The 20,093-nt window shown below is 36.9% G+C and overlaps 1 protein-coding gene across 2 annotated transcripts in view; it reads right to left on the bottom strand.

The window, feature by feature from the left end:
* The window catches only part of pdpk1.L (3-phosphoinositide dependent protein kinase 1 L homeolog), a 43,600-nt gene that overhangs the window by 19,932 nt on the left and 3,575 nt on the right, over positions 1-20,093 (bottom strand). For both annotated transcript variants that reach the window (XM_018234378.2, NM_001092631.2), the window contains 6 exon segments: positions 8,669-8,927; positions 6,672-6,714; positions 6,013-6,150; positions 3,539-3,683; positions 2,043-2,140; positions 21-96 (listed from right to left, as the gene is read on the bottom strand). In XM_018234378.2, coding sequence (XP_018089867.1) covers positions 21-96; positions 2,043-2,140; positions 3,539-3,683; positions 6,013-6,150; positions 6,672-6,714; positions 8,669-8,806 — 638 coding nt within the window. In that variant the 5' untranslated portion in view covers positions 8,807-8,927.

Here is a 20,093-nt window from a genome sequence, read left to right as displayed (position 1 = left end):
TGTTCCATTTAGTGGCTTACCTTTTACATGCTGATTTTTCAGTCAGTAACTCAGGTGACACATATTGTGCTGTCCCTACAAATGAATTTGCTCGTGCTATTTCCAGAATAAAAGAAAAAAAAAAGGTAAAAGATCAGCTACAATCCTACAATAATGTCAGCTTTACAAAGTTCATTGGTAGGGCTATACTTATTCATATGCTGAAATTTATTGATACCCATTATGCTGAATAATTAGCCTGTATGGCTACACACACCACTTATTTGACATGTGTCTGACCTGAGTCAGAATCAGTGTTCCTTTCTTTATTAGATTAGATTCAACTTTATTGTCATTACACATGTATAAATACAGGGTAGCGAAATGTTGTTTAGCATCCAATCAGTAGTGCAAGAATCAGCAAATGCAATATCCATAAATATATATATAATATTCAATATAGTACAATGTACTGTAAAATGCAATGTCATTTGTAGTAGATTATGTACAAATAAATATGGATCAATATGAACAGGTGTACAATTGACAATATAAAAACAAAAGTATTGAATTAAACACAAACATGGTTATTTGGGGGGGGGGGGAAAGAGAGGAATCATGAGAATTTAAAATACTTGGAGCTTCAATGCGGAACAGAGTTCAGAAGGGACACTGCTGTGGGAAAAAAACTGTTCCTAAACCTGCTGGTTTTGGTCCGAAGGCTCCTGAAGCGTCTTCTGGAGGGAAGGAGCTGGAAAAGTCTATGAGCAGGATACGAGGGGTCACTAAAAATACTGCTAGCTCGACGTAAGCATCGTTTCTTCTGGAAATCCTCAATAGCAGGTAGTGGGATCCCTGTGATGTATTGGGCAGTTTTCACCACCCTCAGCAATGCCTTCCGATCGGCGACAGAGCAATTCCCATACCAAACTGTAATACAGTTGGTTTTAATAGTATTGAGGAGCAGGTTATTATCAGTGCACCAAACAGCTAAGTGCTGAACTTCTTCCATGTACTCTGATTCATCATTGTTTCTGATGAGTCGATCACCTTGGTGTCATCCGCAAACTTAACGATGGAATTAGATCCATACATAGGCTTGCAGTCATGAGTGAAGAGGGAGTAGAGAAACAGGCTCAGCACACAGCCTTGTGGCGCACCCGTATTGAGTGTAATGGTGGTGGAGAGGTTGTAACCAGACCTAACATGCTGGGGTCTAATAGTCAAAAAATCCATAATCCAATTGCAGAGGCGCACATTGATTCCAAGATCCCTAAGTTTAGTGATTAACTTGGAAGGGTCAACAGTGTTAAATGCCGAGCTAAAATCAACAAACAACATTCTAGCATATGTATTTGTATTTTCCAAATGTGAAAGCACACATCGCTGTAGATACCGCATCCTCTGTATAATTGGTAAGGGTCCAATGTAGAGGGTACACACTTCTTAAGGTGTGCCAGGACCAACCGTTCAAAGCACTTCATAACAAAAATCACTCAAATTTATTGAGTTTTCAAGCAAAACCTTCAGGAAAAAAACTCTAACATCACGAAGGCGGAACATCTTTAAATGGTTCAAGGGACCTCTGTCATTGACGTCTACATGATCTTGACAGGTTTTAGATGGTGGATTTTCGGATTTTAGCTATTTCCAGGGTCAGGGTATAATAAATCTAAACATTTTTTAGCTTTTTTTTAAATTTTAGTAAGTTTTGACCAAAAGATCATCTTGAAAGCTTGAATTTTCGTGGAAAACACAACTGAAACCTTAGTAAATCTGCCCCTTAAAGAAGTAAACCGTTGCTACTAAAATCCCCTACCATACCTAGACCCCCTCCCTGCTCCCCCCCTAACTCCTTACTTACCCCTCGGTGCAGAATCTGCACCAAGTGGTAATTAAAGAGTTAGGGGCATTTAGCAAAGGTACCACCTAGGCTGGGGGGGAGGGAGCAGGGAGGGGGGTCTATGTAGGGTAGGGGATTTTAGTAGCAAGGGTTTGTTTCTCCTTTAATGTGCAAGTTAGTTATACAACTGTAACTACAAGCAGAAATCCATGAGTATTACCTTGTTTAATGTCAGACGATAACACCTTTGCGGTCCCAAAGTCTGTTATTTGAATGTGCATGTCCTCGCTAAGTAGAATGTTTTCTGGCTTAAGGTCCCTTAAGAAAACATAAATGAAAACATTGCTATTACTTTTATTGAAAACAGTGGTTTACATTACAGCACAGCAATTTAGGTTCAAAGGGTTCTAAGGCAGAACCTAAACATCTCCCCCCATATTCCCTTAATTTTTTATTTTAACATTTACAAATATATTTTCTATGTTTTAGCATTTGAATTCAACTATCATCATGGTAAAGCGTGTGCCAATTATCAAGCTCTTGATTAGAGTTAAGACGCAACCGCACATTCCTATACTTGAAATCAATTCTTTAAAATGCCAACCAAAATAGGAGGTACATCGGCCCAGACTTTAACTACTGAATGATTATGATAGCATGACTTCTCATTTTAAAGGGACACTGTACCTCTAATTTTCCTGCAGAATTGTGCATAGTACAGTTGGCATAGATTTATGAAATCACCCATTAAGGGCTTTAAAGTGATACCGACATTGAAAAACTACTTTTTAAAATATGAATGTACATTAGGGGGGTTATTTATCAAAGTACGAATTTATCTCAATATTTTCTGCTACAAACTCCGATCAAATCTGCTCGGGTATTTTACGCTTATTTATTATTACATTTTCCCGAAAAATTTGCTTTGTGGGTAAAAAAAACAGATTTTCACAATCTTTTCAATTTTTTTGATCTGATTTTCAAGAATTTTATGATTTTTTTTCTGGATTTTCACCAGAAAACTCAGAAAACTTTGGAATATTGCACAAAGCCCGGCGCACATCAAAAAAATCATTGGGACTTCTCCCATTGACTTATTTGCAAACTCGACAGGTCTGAGATGCCAGATTTTCAGATTCAGACTTTTCCATCCTTGGGGTTTAATAAATTCCGAAAAATTTACAAATTTTTCATGATTTTTGCATTCAAAGTTTAGTAATTAACCCCCTTAAAGTTACCTATAGGTCATGTTGATCGTTTCTTGCTGAAAGGTTTGTTTTTGTAAGCAATTGTTACTTGAAGTTCCACCAACCTGACTGTCCCATCTTAGCCTGTCAGTTAAAGTTTCTAATGCTAATGGACTCCTGCTGCACAAATATGGCAGCCCCCTCATAGACAAACATGGGGAATTGGATGGGCAATGTAAAAGCTTTAAAAATACTTTATGGCAAAACTATAAGTAGCAGTGAAGACCAATATTAAGATAAATGTAAAAAAGGTATACTTTCTAGAGTATCTCTTTAAGAAAACTACGGAATTCTTTTCACGATAGAATGTGCCACATACAACACCTTGGAAAGTGATAAGGACCTCATGGCCCGCCTGCAAGTAATGCAATATCTGGTTAATCAAGGCTAAAGCTCCAACATGAGCTAGTTATACTTGGGGGAATAAAGCAAAATTATTTCAGTTTCAAAATCCCTATTAGGTCCTTACCTGTGAATAATTCCTTTCTCGTGCAGATATTCTAAAGCACATACAATTTCAGCAGTATAAAATCTTGTGCAGGTTTCATCAAACGAGCCAATCTTTCGTATGTACTTTAGTAGTTCTCCGTTCTTAGCGTAACTAAGACCAAAATCTGTAAGCTTGGTTAAGGAAGGACAGGCACATGCGACAATATTTCATAACTGATCCATTTAACTTTACACTTCCATATGTTTCCATGTTTTTTTTTGTAAATTGTAATGTTTTTTTTTTTTTTAAACTTATTTTTATTAAAGGTCGACCATGTACATCAATGAAAACCGTTTGGACCTACCAGAGGTCCGAAATAGTAAATAAAACAACACGGAATAGTACGTACATGTGTCATAAAGTGAAAGAATAGATAAAGAAAAAAGGAGAGAAAAATCGAGAAGTAAAGAGATAAACAAAACAATAAGCTCTGATATAGCAAATTACAGAGTACGGATCATTTCCATAGGCCAAAGTCAATTACCTTAAATATGAGGCCAGAAGTCTGTTAGTCTGTTGAGTCTTGGGGGGCGATCTTGGAGTTGTTACATTCCCAGAAGGTAAAAAATTGTAATGTTTAAAGTGATATGGATGCTAAAAACTAGTCTTCAAAATTTTAATGTACATTAAAAGTTTCCTATAGGTCATGATGATTTTTTGCAGATAGGTCTGCTTTTGTAATTAATTGGAACTATTTTGTAAGTACTGTAAATTTTGAGTAATTGTAAGCAATTGAAGTTTTCTAATGCGAAGGGACTACTGGTGCACAAATATGGCAGCCCCCTCATAGGGGAACATGGGGGGGGGGATCAGATAGGTAACGCACTGGTCACATACTATTATTGCAAAATAGAAAATAGCATGCAATGACAATGTTATGACAGTTATAAAACAAACAAAAAAAGGCTTCATTTCCGGTGTCAGCCTAGCAATAAGCATGCACAGAGATATGGAGGCAGATTAATGGGCTATTATTGCTTTTAGACAAGTAAAAACAACTCTATTTAACCTAATATCAGATTAGGTTTTCTTAACTAGTAAATGCCCCCCAAACTGCCCATGCCTCTCTCATAAAGTATACTGGAACTAGCATAGAAAGCACATTATCACATTATCCGTAGGGGCCTATTTATCATGCTGTGCAAAATACTGGAGAAAGACATCAACAGTGATGTTGCCCATTGTGACCCATCAGTGATTTGATTGTGACAGTCACCTACAAGTTAAGGTGGCCATAAACAGAGAAATCCGCTCATCTATGTTGCCAAACAAGTGGATCTCTCTCTGATATGCCCACCTTGAGGTGGGCGATATCGGACTGATCTGATCGTGGGCCCTAGGGCCCAACATTCGGATCATAATGCAAGGAGTATGGGCGGTCAGATTGTGGGACCGCATCAATGAACAGATGCAGTCCGCGATTCGACAGGATTTTTAGCCCTGCCTAATTGATATCTGGCCAACTTTCGGGCAGATATTGATCAGGAAAGCTGGCAGAGGGCCCCATTCACGGGCCAATAAGCTGCCGACTCAGTCTGTCGGCAGCTTTTATCGGCATGTGTATGCCCACTTTTAGAAAACAAAAGCAAAGATCTGATTGGTTTCTATAGGCAATATCTCTTTTCTACCAATGTTTTACACAGCGTGATAAATAGGCCCCTTACAGGGGTGATTCACCTTTAGGTTAACCTATAGTATAATGTAGAATGGCCAATTCTAATCAACTTTTCAATTGGTAAATTGTTTTTTTATAGTTTTTTGCCTTCTTCTTCTTCTAACTCTTTCTAGCTTTCAAATGGGAGTCACTGACCCCATCTTAAAAAACAAATGCTTTGAAACCTAGCAACCGGATTGCGGATATTGCAAACTGGAGAGCTGCTCAATAAAAAGCTAAATAACGCAAAAATCACAAATAATAAAAACAAATTGCTTATTGTCTCAGAATATCTTTCTCTACCTCATGCTAAAAGTTAACAACCCCTTTAATGTCACCTAAATTAGGGAACACATCACTGGGAATCTACTAGCTTAGCTGGTTTTGCTACGGCAAAAATAAAGAAGAAGAAAACACTCTGAACAGCTTCCGTCCGACATTCTGGAAATAAGGGATGCACCGAATCCTGGGATTGGGATTCTTTTTCAGCAGTATTTGGATGAATCCAAGTACCTGGCCAAACCGAATACAAAAACATAATGTGTCTTTTCGTCACACAAACAAGTAAGATATTTTTAACTGTGTGGTTCTCTTTAACCCTTCCTTGCCCTAATTTGTATATACAACTGCATATGCAATCTGGTATTCACCAAATCTTTTATGAAGGTTGTGGCCTAATCTTTTATGAAGTAAAAATAGTGAATTCGGTGCATCCCTACTGGCAATATATGTATTTTGCTCCATAGCAATGAAGGATTCGCCCCAACCACCCTCAATTTTTTTTTTGAACAAAGGATACAGAGCTTTTCATCATCTTGAAATGTGAAGTAAAGTTTAACGAAGAATGAGTGGTCCAAACAGGACATAACTTCTTTTTCCCTGGTCACATAAAGTACCTTGTTCTCCTTTAAGATATGCCGCTTCTGTAAAATTTTAACTAGAACATAAAGAAAATAGTTCAAATGGGTTTGTTATAATATAAGATATACTTAAAGTGATACTAATACCAGTCGATAAAATCCATAGGAAGGTGTCAGTAATACTAGTGGAGTTTAGGCACCAAATAGAAGAGGGGGGTGGTGGTTAGCACAGCTTTTCCAAATGATATGCATCCAATTCCTTAATAGTTGCTCTGTGCTGCAACTGCTGCAAATGATCCAAGTATAAGAGAAGGGAGAGGAACTCCAGCAGTATTACTGCAAACAACTTTTTATTTCAGGCAGTGGTAAACACAACATGTTTCGGGTTCAATACCCTTTATCAAGTTTAGGCACCAACTTATCCTATATATTTTTAAATAGGCCAAACTGAATGAGGTTGTGTCAAAAAGTGTGCCACAAAAAGCAAAACATAGATTTGTAGAAAAAATAGCAATATACAGTATTTTCTTGAAATACCAATTACCAAATGCACTGCTGGGTAGTATTATTGGATGGAAGTCTGGTGGAAATTACTTACTGGCAAATTCTCTTCCTGTTGTTAACTCTTTGGCTAAGACAACCTAAAAGGTGAGTGAAGAAATAGTTTGTCAGGTTTGCCTGTATATCAACAACATAAAAAGTATACATTTCTTTGGAAGTTCAGACAGAGAACCTTTTCTACATAAGCCCAACTGAATCATGTCAGAATGGGTGGGTGTATTTTCCCTTTAACACCTGGAAATGTAAAATATGATGGCGTTGCCACGAATATAGAGCAACTACTATTTATTATTACAAAAAAAATTTAAATAACGGAAAAAAAAATTTTGCTTAAAATGGACACTGTGGGAAATGGTCTTCCCGTAAATATGATCGTTCTGGATACTGGGTTTTTGAGTAAGAGATCCCATACCTGTACAGAGTTTAAATAATTGACATTGAGTCAATAATAATGCTCATTCCAGTAAAGTGGTAAGCATAAATTTTAAAGGAGACATATAGGAGAAATAAAGCCTTCCTAATTCTGTAGGCAATAATGTATACTATATGGTGCTGGTTTTAGTTTTGACTGTAATTTAATATCTTTAAAAATGAGCCCCTTTATTTGAGCTCCCTATAGACGTTCACTGGTCCCTGTTTCAAATGAGGGGTGGGCGTGTCCTAATGGTCCCTCCCAGAAGTACAGTGGTAAGGGACAGCCAATAACAGCCCTGTGGTCACACAAGCAAACAGGCTTCAGTTCCCTATCAGGTCAGCCTAGCTGCTGATTGGTTTCTATCCTACAGTACAGTTTGTCGAGTGCCGCCGGCTCCCCCGCACAGCCTGGGAAAGTAAAGTGGAACGGATGGGCGATAAAGTAACCAATAACAACTTTTTGAAGCACGTTCCATTTATATCTAAAAGAATAAAATGCACTGGTAGATTCTTGCTTTTTACATAAAGGGACAGATTTTTTTTTTTTTTGCTCAAATGTGAATTATCCAAACCCGATTCAAGTTTTAATTTGAATTCTATCACACTCTGTCCCTTTAATAACTCAAATTCGACTATTCGCCACCTAAAACCTGCCGAATTGCTGTATAAGTCAATGGGAGAGGTCCAGGGGTCAATTTGTTGATGTTTGCAGCCTTCCAAACATTAGAATTTTTTTCGGAGAAAAAAAAAACTTGAATAGAGTTTTTCTAATTTGAATTGAATTTGATTTGAGTTTTTGGGTCGATTCAATTCGTCCGAGTGGAGAAAATTGGATTTTATTAAAGGAAAAATATACCCACAAAATGAATATATAAGCAACAGATAGTTTATCAAATTAAGTGGCATATGAAATAATCTTACCTAACTAAAATATATATTTAAGTAGAAACATCTCTTGTCTTGAACCATCATTTCGTGATGGTCTGTGTGCTGCCTCAGAGATCACCTGACCAGAAATAACACAGCTCTAACTGTATCAGGAAGAAGTGTGGAAGCAAAAGACAGAACTGTGCCTGTTAATTGGCTCATGTGACCTAACATGTATGGTTTATTTGGTATGTTTGTGTGCACTGTGAATCATACGATCCCAGGGGGTGGCCCTTATTTTTTAAAATGGCAGTTTTCTATTTATGATTACCCAATGGCACATACTACTTAACAAGTATATTATTAGGAAAATGGTTTATTTACATGAAGCAGGGTTTAACATATGAGCTGTTTCATGCAATATATTTTTAGAGACCTACAATGTTTGGTGGTATAGTCTTCCTTTAATAAATTTCGAATTTATGGGAGTGTATGGGAAAAAACTCACATGAATTCAAAATTTGACCCTTGATAAATGTGCCTCAAAATGTCTCCTTTAACACAGAACATTTGCAGAAGCAAGGAAAGTGTTATTTTCTGTTGCTCCTTTACTTGACTGAGAAAGGAAAAGGACTGAAACTCGAAGGTGGGCATAGTTTATTTTCAGATAAAGAAAAAAATCTCAAATACAGAATATGAATAACTGTTACAGGCACATAATAGTACAGGAATGGATGGATATTATACACTTACTGTCGAAAAAGATCCTTCACCCAAGATTTTTCCAAACTTGAAATCCTGGGCTCGTTTCTTTCGAGGCTGCTGTTCTTGCTGCCCTGGGTGCGGCAAAGGATTTGGATTTGTTCTGGACTCTACAGCCTTCACATCCATGTTGGTACTTGGTCTGCTTCCAAGGACAGGTGAAGAGCTGGAGTCTAAAGGAGCTTCTCACAATTGAAGACGACGGGCAGGAACATAGGACCACACTTGACTGAATAGGAAGAGCATCATACTGAAAGAAAGCAGCGGCATGTTATGGTTAACCATGTTGCGACTTTATCAGGCAAATAGAAATAACATTTACTATAGATATATATATATATATATATATATCTATATCTATCTATCTATCTATATATAGAGAGAGATATGTATATATATATCTATATATCTATCTATATCTATCTATATCTATCTATCTCTATCTCTATCTCTATCTATATCTATCTATATATCTATATCTATATAAATAAATAAAAAGGCAGAAATTTCAAAATAAAAAGGATTAAACATAATTTAAATAAAGAAAAGGTTTTTCAAAGCAGTTATTGCTGGCACAAGAGCAGCATATTTACTAGTAGTCACGTGACTACTTATCCAGGAAAAGCCGCCAAGGTAAATGAGCTGGCATGCACCATCTACACACCCACAAACTTCAAATTGGGTCTTTCAAGATTTTATAAAACACGTCTGTGGGAAGAGAGACTGTATAGAATACCTGGAAGACAAGATTTATTCATGGGGGGTATGCTATAATCTGGGTCCCTGTAGCAGATCTGCCCGAATTGTTACACCCCTTGTCTTCTTCATTTTATATAAAAAAGTTAACTTAAAAGCTACAAATACAAAATGAAAGCCAGTTGCAAATTGTCTCAAAATATCGGACTGTTTTAAAATTACAATTTAAATGCAAATTAGAATTATTTGATTTCAATGGACTCTACGGGAGATGGCCTTCCCTTCTGGATAAAGGGTTTCCCGACAATGGATCCCATACCTGTATATAAAAAACTTCCATAACAAGAAAAACATTTAAATTCTATTTTAAAATGTCCTGATCTCGTGTTTACTCGTAGCGACTAAACATCAGAGTTATTGCAGTGATCTGAATTGTCTATGAAACCTTCCCACTGACATGTACGGGATTATTTTTTTTTCATTCATTGAAATTGGATTACAAGAAACGCCTACATAATGGAATTTCTGTGAGAAAACTCCTCTAAACACAAGGCATCCCGCGCTACAAAGCCTGCGAGTAAGTAAACAGTAGATGGTACTTTCCAAGCACCTGGCTGCCTCAGCTATTCTTGAATACACAACCCCAAAACAAAACCACACGGGTCTGTCCCTGACACTCAGCAGCACATTCACTTTATATTATGGCTGAAAGTTTCTTTTTAGCACATTTGTACATGTCAGCGGTCATATGGCACCAGCAGAAGAATTTCAGCAGGACTTTATTCAAATACAAACACGTACGTTTTTTTCCAGACTGACAAGTGGCCAAGTAATGGACCTGTACAAGTTTCTATCAAGTTTTATTTTCCCTTTTTGAGTACAGTACAGGTAGGGGACCTGTTATCCAGAATGCACGGGACTTGGGGGTTTCCAGATAATGGATCTTTCCGTAATTTAGATCTTCATACCTAAAGTCTACTACCGGTAAACATTAAATAAACCCAATAGGTTTTGCCACCAATAAGGATGAATTATATCTTTCTTTGGATCATGTACAAGTCGGGATGCAGGATTCGGTTCGACCGAATCCTTCTGCCCGGCCAAACCGAATCCTAATTTGCAGATGCAAATTAGGGGGGGGGGGAGAAAATTCCTGCAACTTCACAAAACAAGGAAGTAAAAAATGTTTTCCCCTTCCCACCCCTAATTTGCATATGCAAATTAGGATTTGGTTCGGTATTCGGTCGAATCTTTCGAGTACGAGTTCAGCCGAATCCAAAAAAGTGGATTCAGTGCATCCCTATGTACAAGTTACTGCTTTGTTATTACAGAGAAAAGTGGATTCCTATTTAAAAATTTGGATCATGTGGATAAAAAGGAGTCTATGGGAGATAGCCTTTCCATAATTTGAAGTTTTCTGGATAACAGATCCCATACCTGTACTAGGTTATCAGGGGCTGCCATTAGAAGTCATTGGACCCCATATAAGCTTTGTCTGGGTCACCATAAGCACATAGTCCTAAAAGAGGTTACTTTTTAATTATTATACTTGTTCTCCTTGTGTACAATTTTCTACTACAGGTCTGGGATCAGTTATCCAGAAAGCTCCAAACTACGGAAAGGCTGTCTCCCATAGGCTCCATTTTGTCCAAATAATTAACATTTTTAAAAATGATTTCCTTTTTCTCTGTAATAATAAAACAGTAGCTTGTACTTGATCCCAACTAAGATATAATTAATTCTTATTGGAAGCAAAACCAGCCTATTGGGTTTATTTAAAATGATTTTAGTAGATTTAAGGTATGAAGATCCAAATTACAGGAAGACCCCTTATCCGGAAAACCCCAGGTCCCAAGCATTTCAGATAACAGGTCCCATACATGTACAGGTATAGGATCCACTATCCGAAAACCAGTTATCTAGAAAGCTCTGGATCAAGAGAAGGCCATCTCCCATAGAATCCATTTTAATTAAATAATCCCGATTTTTAAAACGGATTTCCTTTTTCTCTGTAATAATAAAACAGTAGCTTGTACTTGATCCAAACTAAGATATAATTAATCTTTATTGGAAGCAAAAGCAGCCTATTGGGTTTATTTAATTTTTTAATGATTTTTAGTAAACTTAAGGTACGGAGATACAAATTACGGAAAGATCCATTATCCAGAAAATCGCAGGTCCCAAGCATTCTGAATAACAAGCCCCATACCTGAACTGTAAAATTGTAAATTTTTGCATATTGATGTATAATTAAAGGGGTGGTTCACGTTTTGCAACTTTTTAGTGTTACAGAATTCTAAGCAACTTTTCAATTGGCCTTCATTTTTCTTTTTTTATATATATTTTTTTAAATTATTTCCTTTTATCTTCTGACTCTTTCCAAACTTCAAATGGGGGGTAACTGACCCCATCTAAAAACAAATGCTCTGTAAGGCTAGACAGATTCAATCATTTGCAGTTGTTTCTATGTGCAAACTATGTTCCTAGTTTATGTGGTTAAAGTATATTTGCTCTACAATCAATATTTATCAGCGTATGCTTGAGCTGATCCTCTTGCAAGCAAATGGCAACATATACTTGTTCTATCAGTAAGATTTTCGGGGGAAAAGTTCAGTATAATTTCTTATTCTATGTAAAACTTGTTCGTGAAATTGTGAACATTTAAAAAAAAAAAAGAGTGTTAAATGCCAATTCTGTGTATGAAAATGACATTTCCTTTTACTGTAAATTAGCTGTTTTCAAGAAATGTCCGAGGGCAATTTGAAAAGCCTAACCTAAAGGGGTAGTTCACCTTTAAATTAACTTTTAGTAGAGAGTGATATTCTGAGAATTTGCAATTGTTTTTCATCTATATTATTATTTGTCATATTTGAGTTATTTAGCTTTTTATTCAGTAGCTCTCCAGAGTTCAATTTCAACAATTTGGCTGCTAGGGTCCAAATTACCCTAGCAACTAGGGATACACCTAATCCAGGGTTCTGCCTTTTTTCATCAGGATTAAGATTTGTCTGAATCCAAGAGGTTGATGAACCAAATGGTTAAAATCATGTGACTTTCCATCGCACAAACAAGGAAGTTAAACATTTTTTAATTGTGTGTGCAATTCTCCTCGACCCTTCCTAGTCGTAATTTGCATATGCATAGGGGATGGATTCAGTTCGGGAATTGGATGTGAATTGATCTGAATAAGAGACTGAAAAGTGACTAGAAAAGCGTCTGAATAGAAAGAAGAGTGAGAAAAAGTAGCAATAACAATAAATCTGTAACCTTAGACACTATTTGTTTTATTTTAGATGGGGTCAGTGACCACCATTTGAAAGCTTGAAAGAATCAGAAGGCAGTAAATAATTCAAAAACTATATAAAAAATAATTAATTAGCTATTCTGTAACATACAAAGGGGCAGATTTATCAAGGGTCGAATAGTAAATTAGAATTTTTCCAATAGTTTTTTGGTCAAAACTCACAAATCTGAATTGTAAATAATCCAAACGCTATTTCAAAATTGAGATTTATCAAACCTTTACCCTGGGAATAATTTGACTATTCGTTACCTAAAACATGCTGAGTTCATGTATAAGTCAATGGGAGAGGTCCAGTGACCCATTTGAAGATGTTAATAGCCTTCCTGACCCTAACCCATCCCCTCCCAATCCACACCGGCCCGCTGCTGCCCCTATATTTATAGACCAGCGCTCGCCCCACCCCACAGTAATGTCACAAAAGGGGTGGGTGCAAGTTTATAAATTTCGGAAGTGCTAAATTGTGGGCAGGGATAGCAGGAGAAAAGCTTGACCAAAACCCGCGCAAAACCCGAAGGTTTTGTGCAGGAGTCGGCATGAACCCACCCTACGCACAGGTCCAGCGAGTTTCGGGCCGGCCCACACATCACTACTTCCTGACATTAGATTTTTTTTTTTCGGAGATTCGAGTTTAGTCGAATTCGATTAGAGTTTTCAAGTTAGCAATAATCGTTCGAGTTTTAGACATTTTTTATCCTCGAAATTATAAATTTCGAGTATATTGGAATATATTAGAGTAAAAAAAAAAAATTTGGATTCGAAAATTCGACCTTTGATAAATGGGCCTCCCCAAGTTAACTGAAAGGTGAACCACTCCTTTAAGGGCTGATCAGTCACAAAAGTGAAAGTCAAGAGAGGGGGCAACTACAATATAGGGTTTTTATATATTGAAGATAAATTGCAAATTGTTTAAGAACTTTGGTGCCTTATAAGAAATACTAATGATTTTTAGGATCCCCCTAAAGGACTTTTTTATTAATCAATCAGTGCCCCATTTGCTCCCCTATATCACCTGGGCCCCTAGCAGTCAGGGAGTGCTCCATCTGTAGTTACATCCATCCCTGTGGGACGAGACAGACATACATCCACTGACAGTGCAGGTCTCTGCAAATCCACCGTTGAAGCAAAACAAAATTCCAGGCAAATAGAGGCTGCCACTGGCCTGAGGCTAGATACAATACAATGACTCCCACAAAGCACTCTTGTTGTAATTGCTCATTACTGCTTGTGATTTCATTTATTTACACATCCACCTCATGCGTTTTGTCCTTGTATTCTCAGATTTGCATATACACAACCGCCTTTTGTAGAAATGTATATACAGGTTTGGCATCAGTTATCCAGAAAAATCAGAATTACGGAATGGCTCCATTGTAATGAAATAATCCAAATCTTTAAAAAACGATTTCCTTTTTCTCTGTAATAATAAAACAGTACATTGTACTTGATTCCAACTAAGATATAATGAACCTTTATTGGAAGTAAAACCAGCCTATTGGGTTTATTTAATGTTTACATGATTTTCTAGTAGACTAAAGGTATGAACATCCAAATTACAGAAAGATCCATAATCCGGAAAACCCCAGGTCCTGAGCATTCTGGATAATGGGTCCTATACCTGTATTCTGGAGCGCCATTTTCTAAATCCCTTTGAAGAGTGGAACCAGTTACTCTGGAGTATATTTATTATACAGTAGCATAACGTATATAACACATAAGAACACAAGAACTATTAACAGCGTATGAAATATATCCTCATGTAAAACCTTGGCATCTAAAAGCTGGCAAGTTCATGTAATATTCAATGGGAGCTGTTTATGACAAATGAAGATTAATAATTAATTAGATCTGAGTTGGGATCAAGTTCAAGGTACCGTTTTAATATTACAGAGGAAAAATAAATAATTTTAATAAATATAATACAGAGTAACCTTAGTAAAATATTTACTGGTTCTGCTCTTCAAAGGGATTAACCTAACAATGCACCAATCCAAACACAATGAAGTTGTAAAACGTTTTGAGGGAGTTGTTCACCTTTAAATTGACTTTTAGTGTGATGTGGAGAATGATATTCCTGAGACAAATTGCAATTGGTTCTCATTTTTGAGTTGTTTAGCTTCCAATTCAGCAGCTCTACAGTTACAATTTCAGCCGTGTGGTTGCTAGGGTCCAAATAACTGAAGCAACCATGCATTGATTTCAATAAGAGACTGTATTATGAACAGGAGAGGCCTGAATAGAAAAAAGAGGAATAAAGTAGCAATAACAATACATTTGTAGCCTTACAGAGTATTTGTTTTTAAAGGGGTGGTTCACCTTTAAATGATCTTTTAGTATGTTACAGAAATTCTTAGCAACCTTTCAACTAGCCTTAATTTTTCTCTATTTTTTATACAGTTTTCAAATTATTTCTGACTCTTTCCATCTTTTAAATGGGGGGTCAGTGTAATGCTCAGTAAGGCTACATAAGTATTGTTATTGCTACTTTGTATTGCTCATCTTTCTATCCAGGGCCTCTCCTATTCATCATATTCCAGTCTCTCATTGAAATCAATGCATTGAAGAAATTACCAGCAGCACACTGTATAACTCGCAATAGTGCTTAATGAAGCATTTATTCAGCCCACATCATAGAAAAAGGCAACTTTTCGGTCTACCAGGCCCTTTATCAAGCCCCATGTTACACCATCAAAGATCCTTTTAAAAGATAAGGAAAGTCATCCTGCACTTGGGGTTGCCAAATGTTAGGCACCCCAAGTGATTGTATTGACGTACCTGAAACCCCGGGCCAGTGCTCCTATCAGCAGAAAACTGCACCGGCCCGGGGTTATTCCAACGAGCACCACGGAGCGATCCTCTTCCGTCTACCTCTTTCTATGCACGGCTGCTGCCACGCTGTAGAACGAAAAGCAAAACTTGAACTAAAGTCAGCTATTTCATTCAACTGCGCATGCGTTTGCCCCAGGAAATTTGAAGCAAGAAGAAGCCGGAAGAGGATCGCTCCGTGGTGCTCACTGGTATAAACCCGGTGTTTTACTACTGAGATGAGTACTCCACAACTGTGTGTCTCATTCAAATCAATGCATAGTTGCTAGGGTAATTTGGACGCTAGCAACCGGATTGCTGAAATGGCAAACTAGTGAGTTGCTGAATAAAAAGCTAAATAACTCAAAAACCACAAATAATACAAAATGAAAACGAATTGCAAATTGTCTCAGAATATCACTGCCTTCATCATACTAAAATCTACTCTTAAATTACTTAAAAGGGGTTGTTCACCTTCTAAACACTTTTTTCAATTCAGTTGTTTTTAGATTGTTCCCCAGAAATAAAGACTTTTTTTAATTACTTTCCGTTATTTATTTTTTTTACTGTTTTTCCAAAATCTAAGTTTAAAGTTGAATGTTCCTGTCTGGTATTTCAGTCTGGCAGCTCAGTAATTCAAGCAGCAGACTCTGCTTACAATTTTGCAACATTTAGTTGATACATTTCTCAGCAGCATCTCTGGAGTATTAGTAACTATTGTATCAATTCTAACAGCTGCCTTTAATGAAACCCTGCTCAGCAGGGACAAAGATAAGAAATGGATCAACTAAATGTATCAATTCAGAACAGTTTACAGGGTCGGCGACCCCCCTCCAAGAGCTGCTTCAGAAGGTGAAAACTTCAATATTAGAAAAACGGTCACACATAGAATATACAAAGTCATTGGAAAAAGTCATTATTTCTGGTGATCTATCTTAAAACAACAGTTGTTTGAAAGTAAACCACCCCTTTAAAATTGGGTCAGTGACCCTAATTTGAAAGCTGGAAAGAATAAAAAAAAGAAGGAAAATAATTATAAAAAAAAAAAAAAAGTTAAAAAAATAATGAATACCAATTGAAAAGTTGCTTAAAGGTGAACCACCTCTTTAAAGACACAATTAGCAAACTATAATAGACTAGGTGTGGGCCCAAAAATCAATCAAGATTAAAATTTTGTTCTTGATCATTTTTGGGTGCAGACCATTAATCCATTATCCATTACGGTATATAGGTTATGCACTGAATCTATTTTGTCCTCCATAAACAATTCAGCTGAAAAGAACACAAATCTTAATTTGCGTATTTAAATTTAAGGGGGGAAAAAAGCATCAAATGTGAACAAAAAAGAAGTCACATTCAGTTGTCCACAGTTTTAAAGTCACATAACTTTACGGGTAGAATTTTAAAAAAAATCACCAGTGTGTCCCAACTGAATGGGAAGCAATCTGTTGTCAGTAAAAGAGTTGTGATCGGGGTATCAGCGATCAAAACACCACGTGGGCTAAAATAGCACTTGATAAATAGCACTAGATGTTAATGAAATAATGTTACGGTAGCTCTCCACTCGACTTTTCCTGCTTCAGCCTTGCCTGCTCTTTTTTATTTTTGGCCACTTTTACTTCCCATGCAACCAGTACTATCAACTCATGCCATATCTGATACCTTGTTCTGAGCAAAGGATGATCTAACCAGATATTTGGAAAAACAAGAGAAGACTTAATAGCAAAGGTTTCCAATATTTTGGGCGTGGACCTTATTGTGTGTTTTTTTTTTTTTTTAAAGTATCACTTCAGAGCAAGTTGTTTACAATAAAATCCTAGACAGGCTGGCACTGGATGCCACTGAAGTCTTTGTTTAGTGAGTAGTTAAAGAGCAATAACAGTAGTGATAAGGACAGGCCACTTCCGCTGTCTCCAACACATAATAGAGAAGGATTTAGCATTTTATCAGGATTTGATAGCATCTCTCGTTACATATTAAAATAAACATGAATAGTGGCTCTTGACAAGGAAATAAGGATGACAGAAAAATGACTTCTTAAAGGGGTTGTTTAAATTAACTTTTATTATGATGTAGAGAGTGATATTCTGAGACAATTTGCAAAAATGTTTTTTGAGTTATTTAGCTTTTTATTCAGCAGCTCTCCGATTTGCAATTTCAGCAATCTGGTTACTAGGATGCAAATTACCCATGCAACAAATAAAAGACTGGAATAGGAATAGGAGAGGGTCTGAATAGAAAATGAGTAATAAAACGTAGCAATAATAATAAATCTGTAGCCTTACAGCGCATTTTTTTTTTAGACGGGATCAGTGACCCTCATTTGAAGGCTGGAAAGATTGAAAAAAGCAAATAATTTAAAAAGTATAAAAAATAAATAATGAAGACCAATTGAAAAGTTACTTAGAATTTGCAATTCTAGAATATTTTCACCTAACAGGTGCCCTTGAAGTGGTGAAAGCCCCCAGGACAAAGCAGACTTTGCAGAGCCCAATTATATTCACATAAAACATTGCCCAACCTACAACTTATAGCAACCCCTGACAAACACTGGCTATAAAGTAGGTGTGCCACTACCATGTCCTACTTTATCTAATATCCGTAAACTATTTAAAGGAACAGTGGCATCACTAAATAAAAGTATACAAATTAATGCAAATGTAATGAAAGTGCCCTGGTAAAACTGGTGTGTTTGCTTCAGAAACACTACTATTGTTTATATAAATAAGCTGCTGTGTAGCAATGGGGGCAGCCATTCAAAGGAGAAAAAGCTCAGGATACACAGCAGATAAGCGCTGTAGAACATAATGGTGTTATCCGTTATCCACTATGTAACCTGTGCCAAATAGCCTTTTTTTAAAAAATTTCTGCCATTGCTACACAGCAGCTTGTTTATATGAACTATAGTAGTGTTTCTGAAGCAAACACATCAGTTTTACCAGTGCAGGGCAACAGTACATTATAGTCATTACTTTAAAATATTCATTTTTTGGGTAGGTGCATCATTGTTATTGTATACATTATGTAGATGTGACAGTTTATGTGAATAATAGAATGATGGTATTAACTCCCGGACTCGGAGACCCCTATCTATCTATGCTGCGTCCTGTGCGAGAGATATTCATGTCTGCTAGAAGATTTTTCTCTCTTTCTATTTTTTCCTTTTTGTTTTTTTTTTTTTCTTTTCTCATTTTCTTCCTTTTCTTACCTTTCTCCTCTCCCCTCTACGACGATTGTCTTATGTTGTTATCAGCGGCTCTTAATACACTCAGGGATGTAGGGTCGCTCCCTCGATATCATTGTGATACTATATGATGTATGACTAAATGGATGCCTTATTCTGTTCTTTGGCTTCTGGTCAGTGATGTCCTACTGCTTGATCCTCCTATTTACAGCTGTGCCCCAGGGAAAGCACGTGTCCATACTCCAATGACCAAACTGGCCAACCACTGCTATGTGCGTCCTCCTCAGTGGTTACACACATAGGGGTATATTTATCAAAAAGTGAAGTTAGAAGTCGCCACAGTCCTCTAGAGTGAAATTCTTCCACTCTCCATTCATTTTTATGGGATTTTGAAAGGCATATTTATTAAAGGTTGAACTTTCAGTTTCACCCATTGATGAATACTCTTTTAAAATCCCATAGAAATGACGGGAGAGCGGTGGAATTTCACACTAAAGGACTGTGGTTATCTCTAACTTCACTCTTTGATAAATATACCCCAAAAAGTCTTACTAAGCATGTGTACTCAACCATTTATAGCAAGTGGACTAAAAAATAGATTATACAGCGAAACCTCAATTTTACATCCCCTGATTTTACGTTTGCCCTTTTTAAATTGCATTTTTTGCTGTCCCACCAATAAATCAGGATTTCTCTAATTTTACAGTTTCTAGATTTTATTTGTAATGGATGAATATTGCAAAGCTGCTTCGAATTATGTTTTCTTTTATTAGGCATGTTTTTATTTTGAGGTTGACTTTAAAGTATGGTGATGTGAATTTCATATGCCGTATCTGGAAAATCCCAAGGCCCCAAGCATTCCTTTAATGGATCCTATACCTGAAAAACGAGCAAGAAAGAAAACAATGATGCTAAACCCATGACTGTACTGTCTGCACTGGCAGATTTAGATGTTCAAGCCAACTGAAGCTCCCGTTAGAATATGGTCTTGGATGCACACATTGAGCAATGTCATGCCTTAAAGGAACAGTAACACAAAAATTAAAGTGTTTTAACGTAATTAAAATTTAATATACTGTTGCTCTGTACTGGTACAACTGGTGTGTTAGCTTCAGAAACACTACTATAGTTTATATAAACAAGTTGCTGTGTAGCAATGGGGGCAGCCATTCAAGGCACAGGTTACAAAGCAGATACCAGATGCACTCTGTAGAATATACAGATGGCCACACACACTAGAATCCTGCAGCGGGTCGGGTAACCGCGGGTTACCCACAAAAACCTGCGGGTTGAAGTTCCAGGTGCGAGTATAGATGCGGGTCGGGCCGCGGGTCTTCTAACTAGCGATTTTTACTCTTTTTCTGATCACACCTACCTCCGATGATGAGAACAGCCACAGCAGCAGATAAGATAATTTTGTAACAATTTCG

The sequence above is a fragment of the Xenopus laevis genome, chromosome 9_10L (genome assembly GCF_017654675.1).
Source record: "Xenopus laevis strain J_2021 chromosome 9_10L, Xenopus_laevis_v10.1, whole genome shotgun sequence".
NCBI classification, from domain to species: domain Eukaryota; kingdom Metazoa; phylum Chordata; class Amphibia; order Anura; family Pipidae; genus Xenopus; species Xenopus laevis.
Note: the sequence above shows the minus strand (reverse complement) of the source record. Positions and strands in the feature narration are given on the sequence as shown.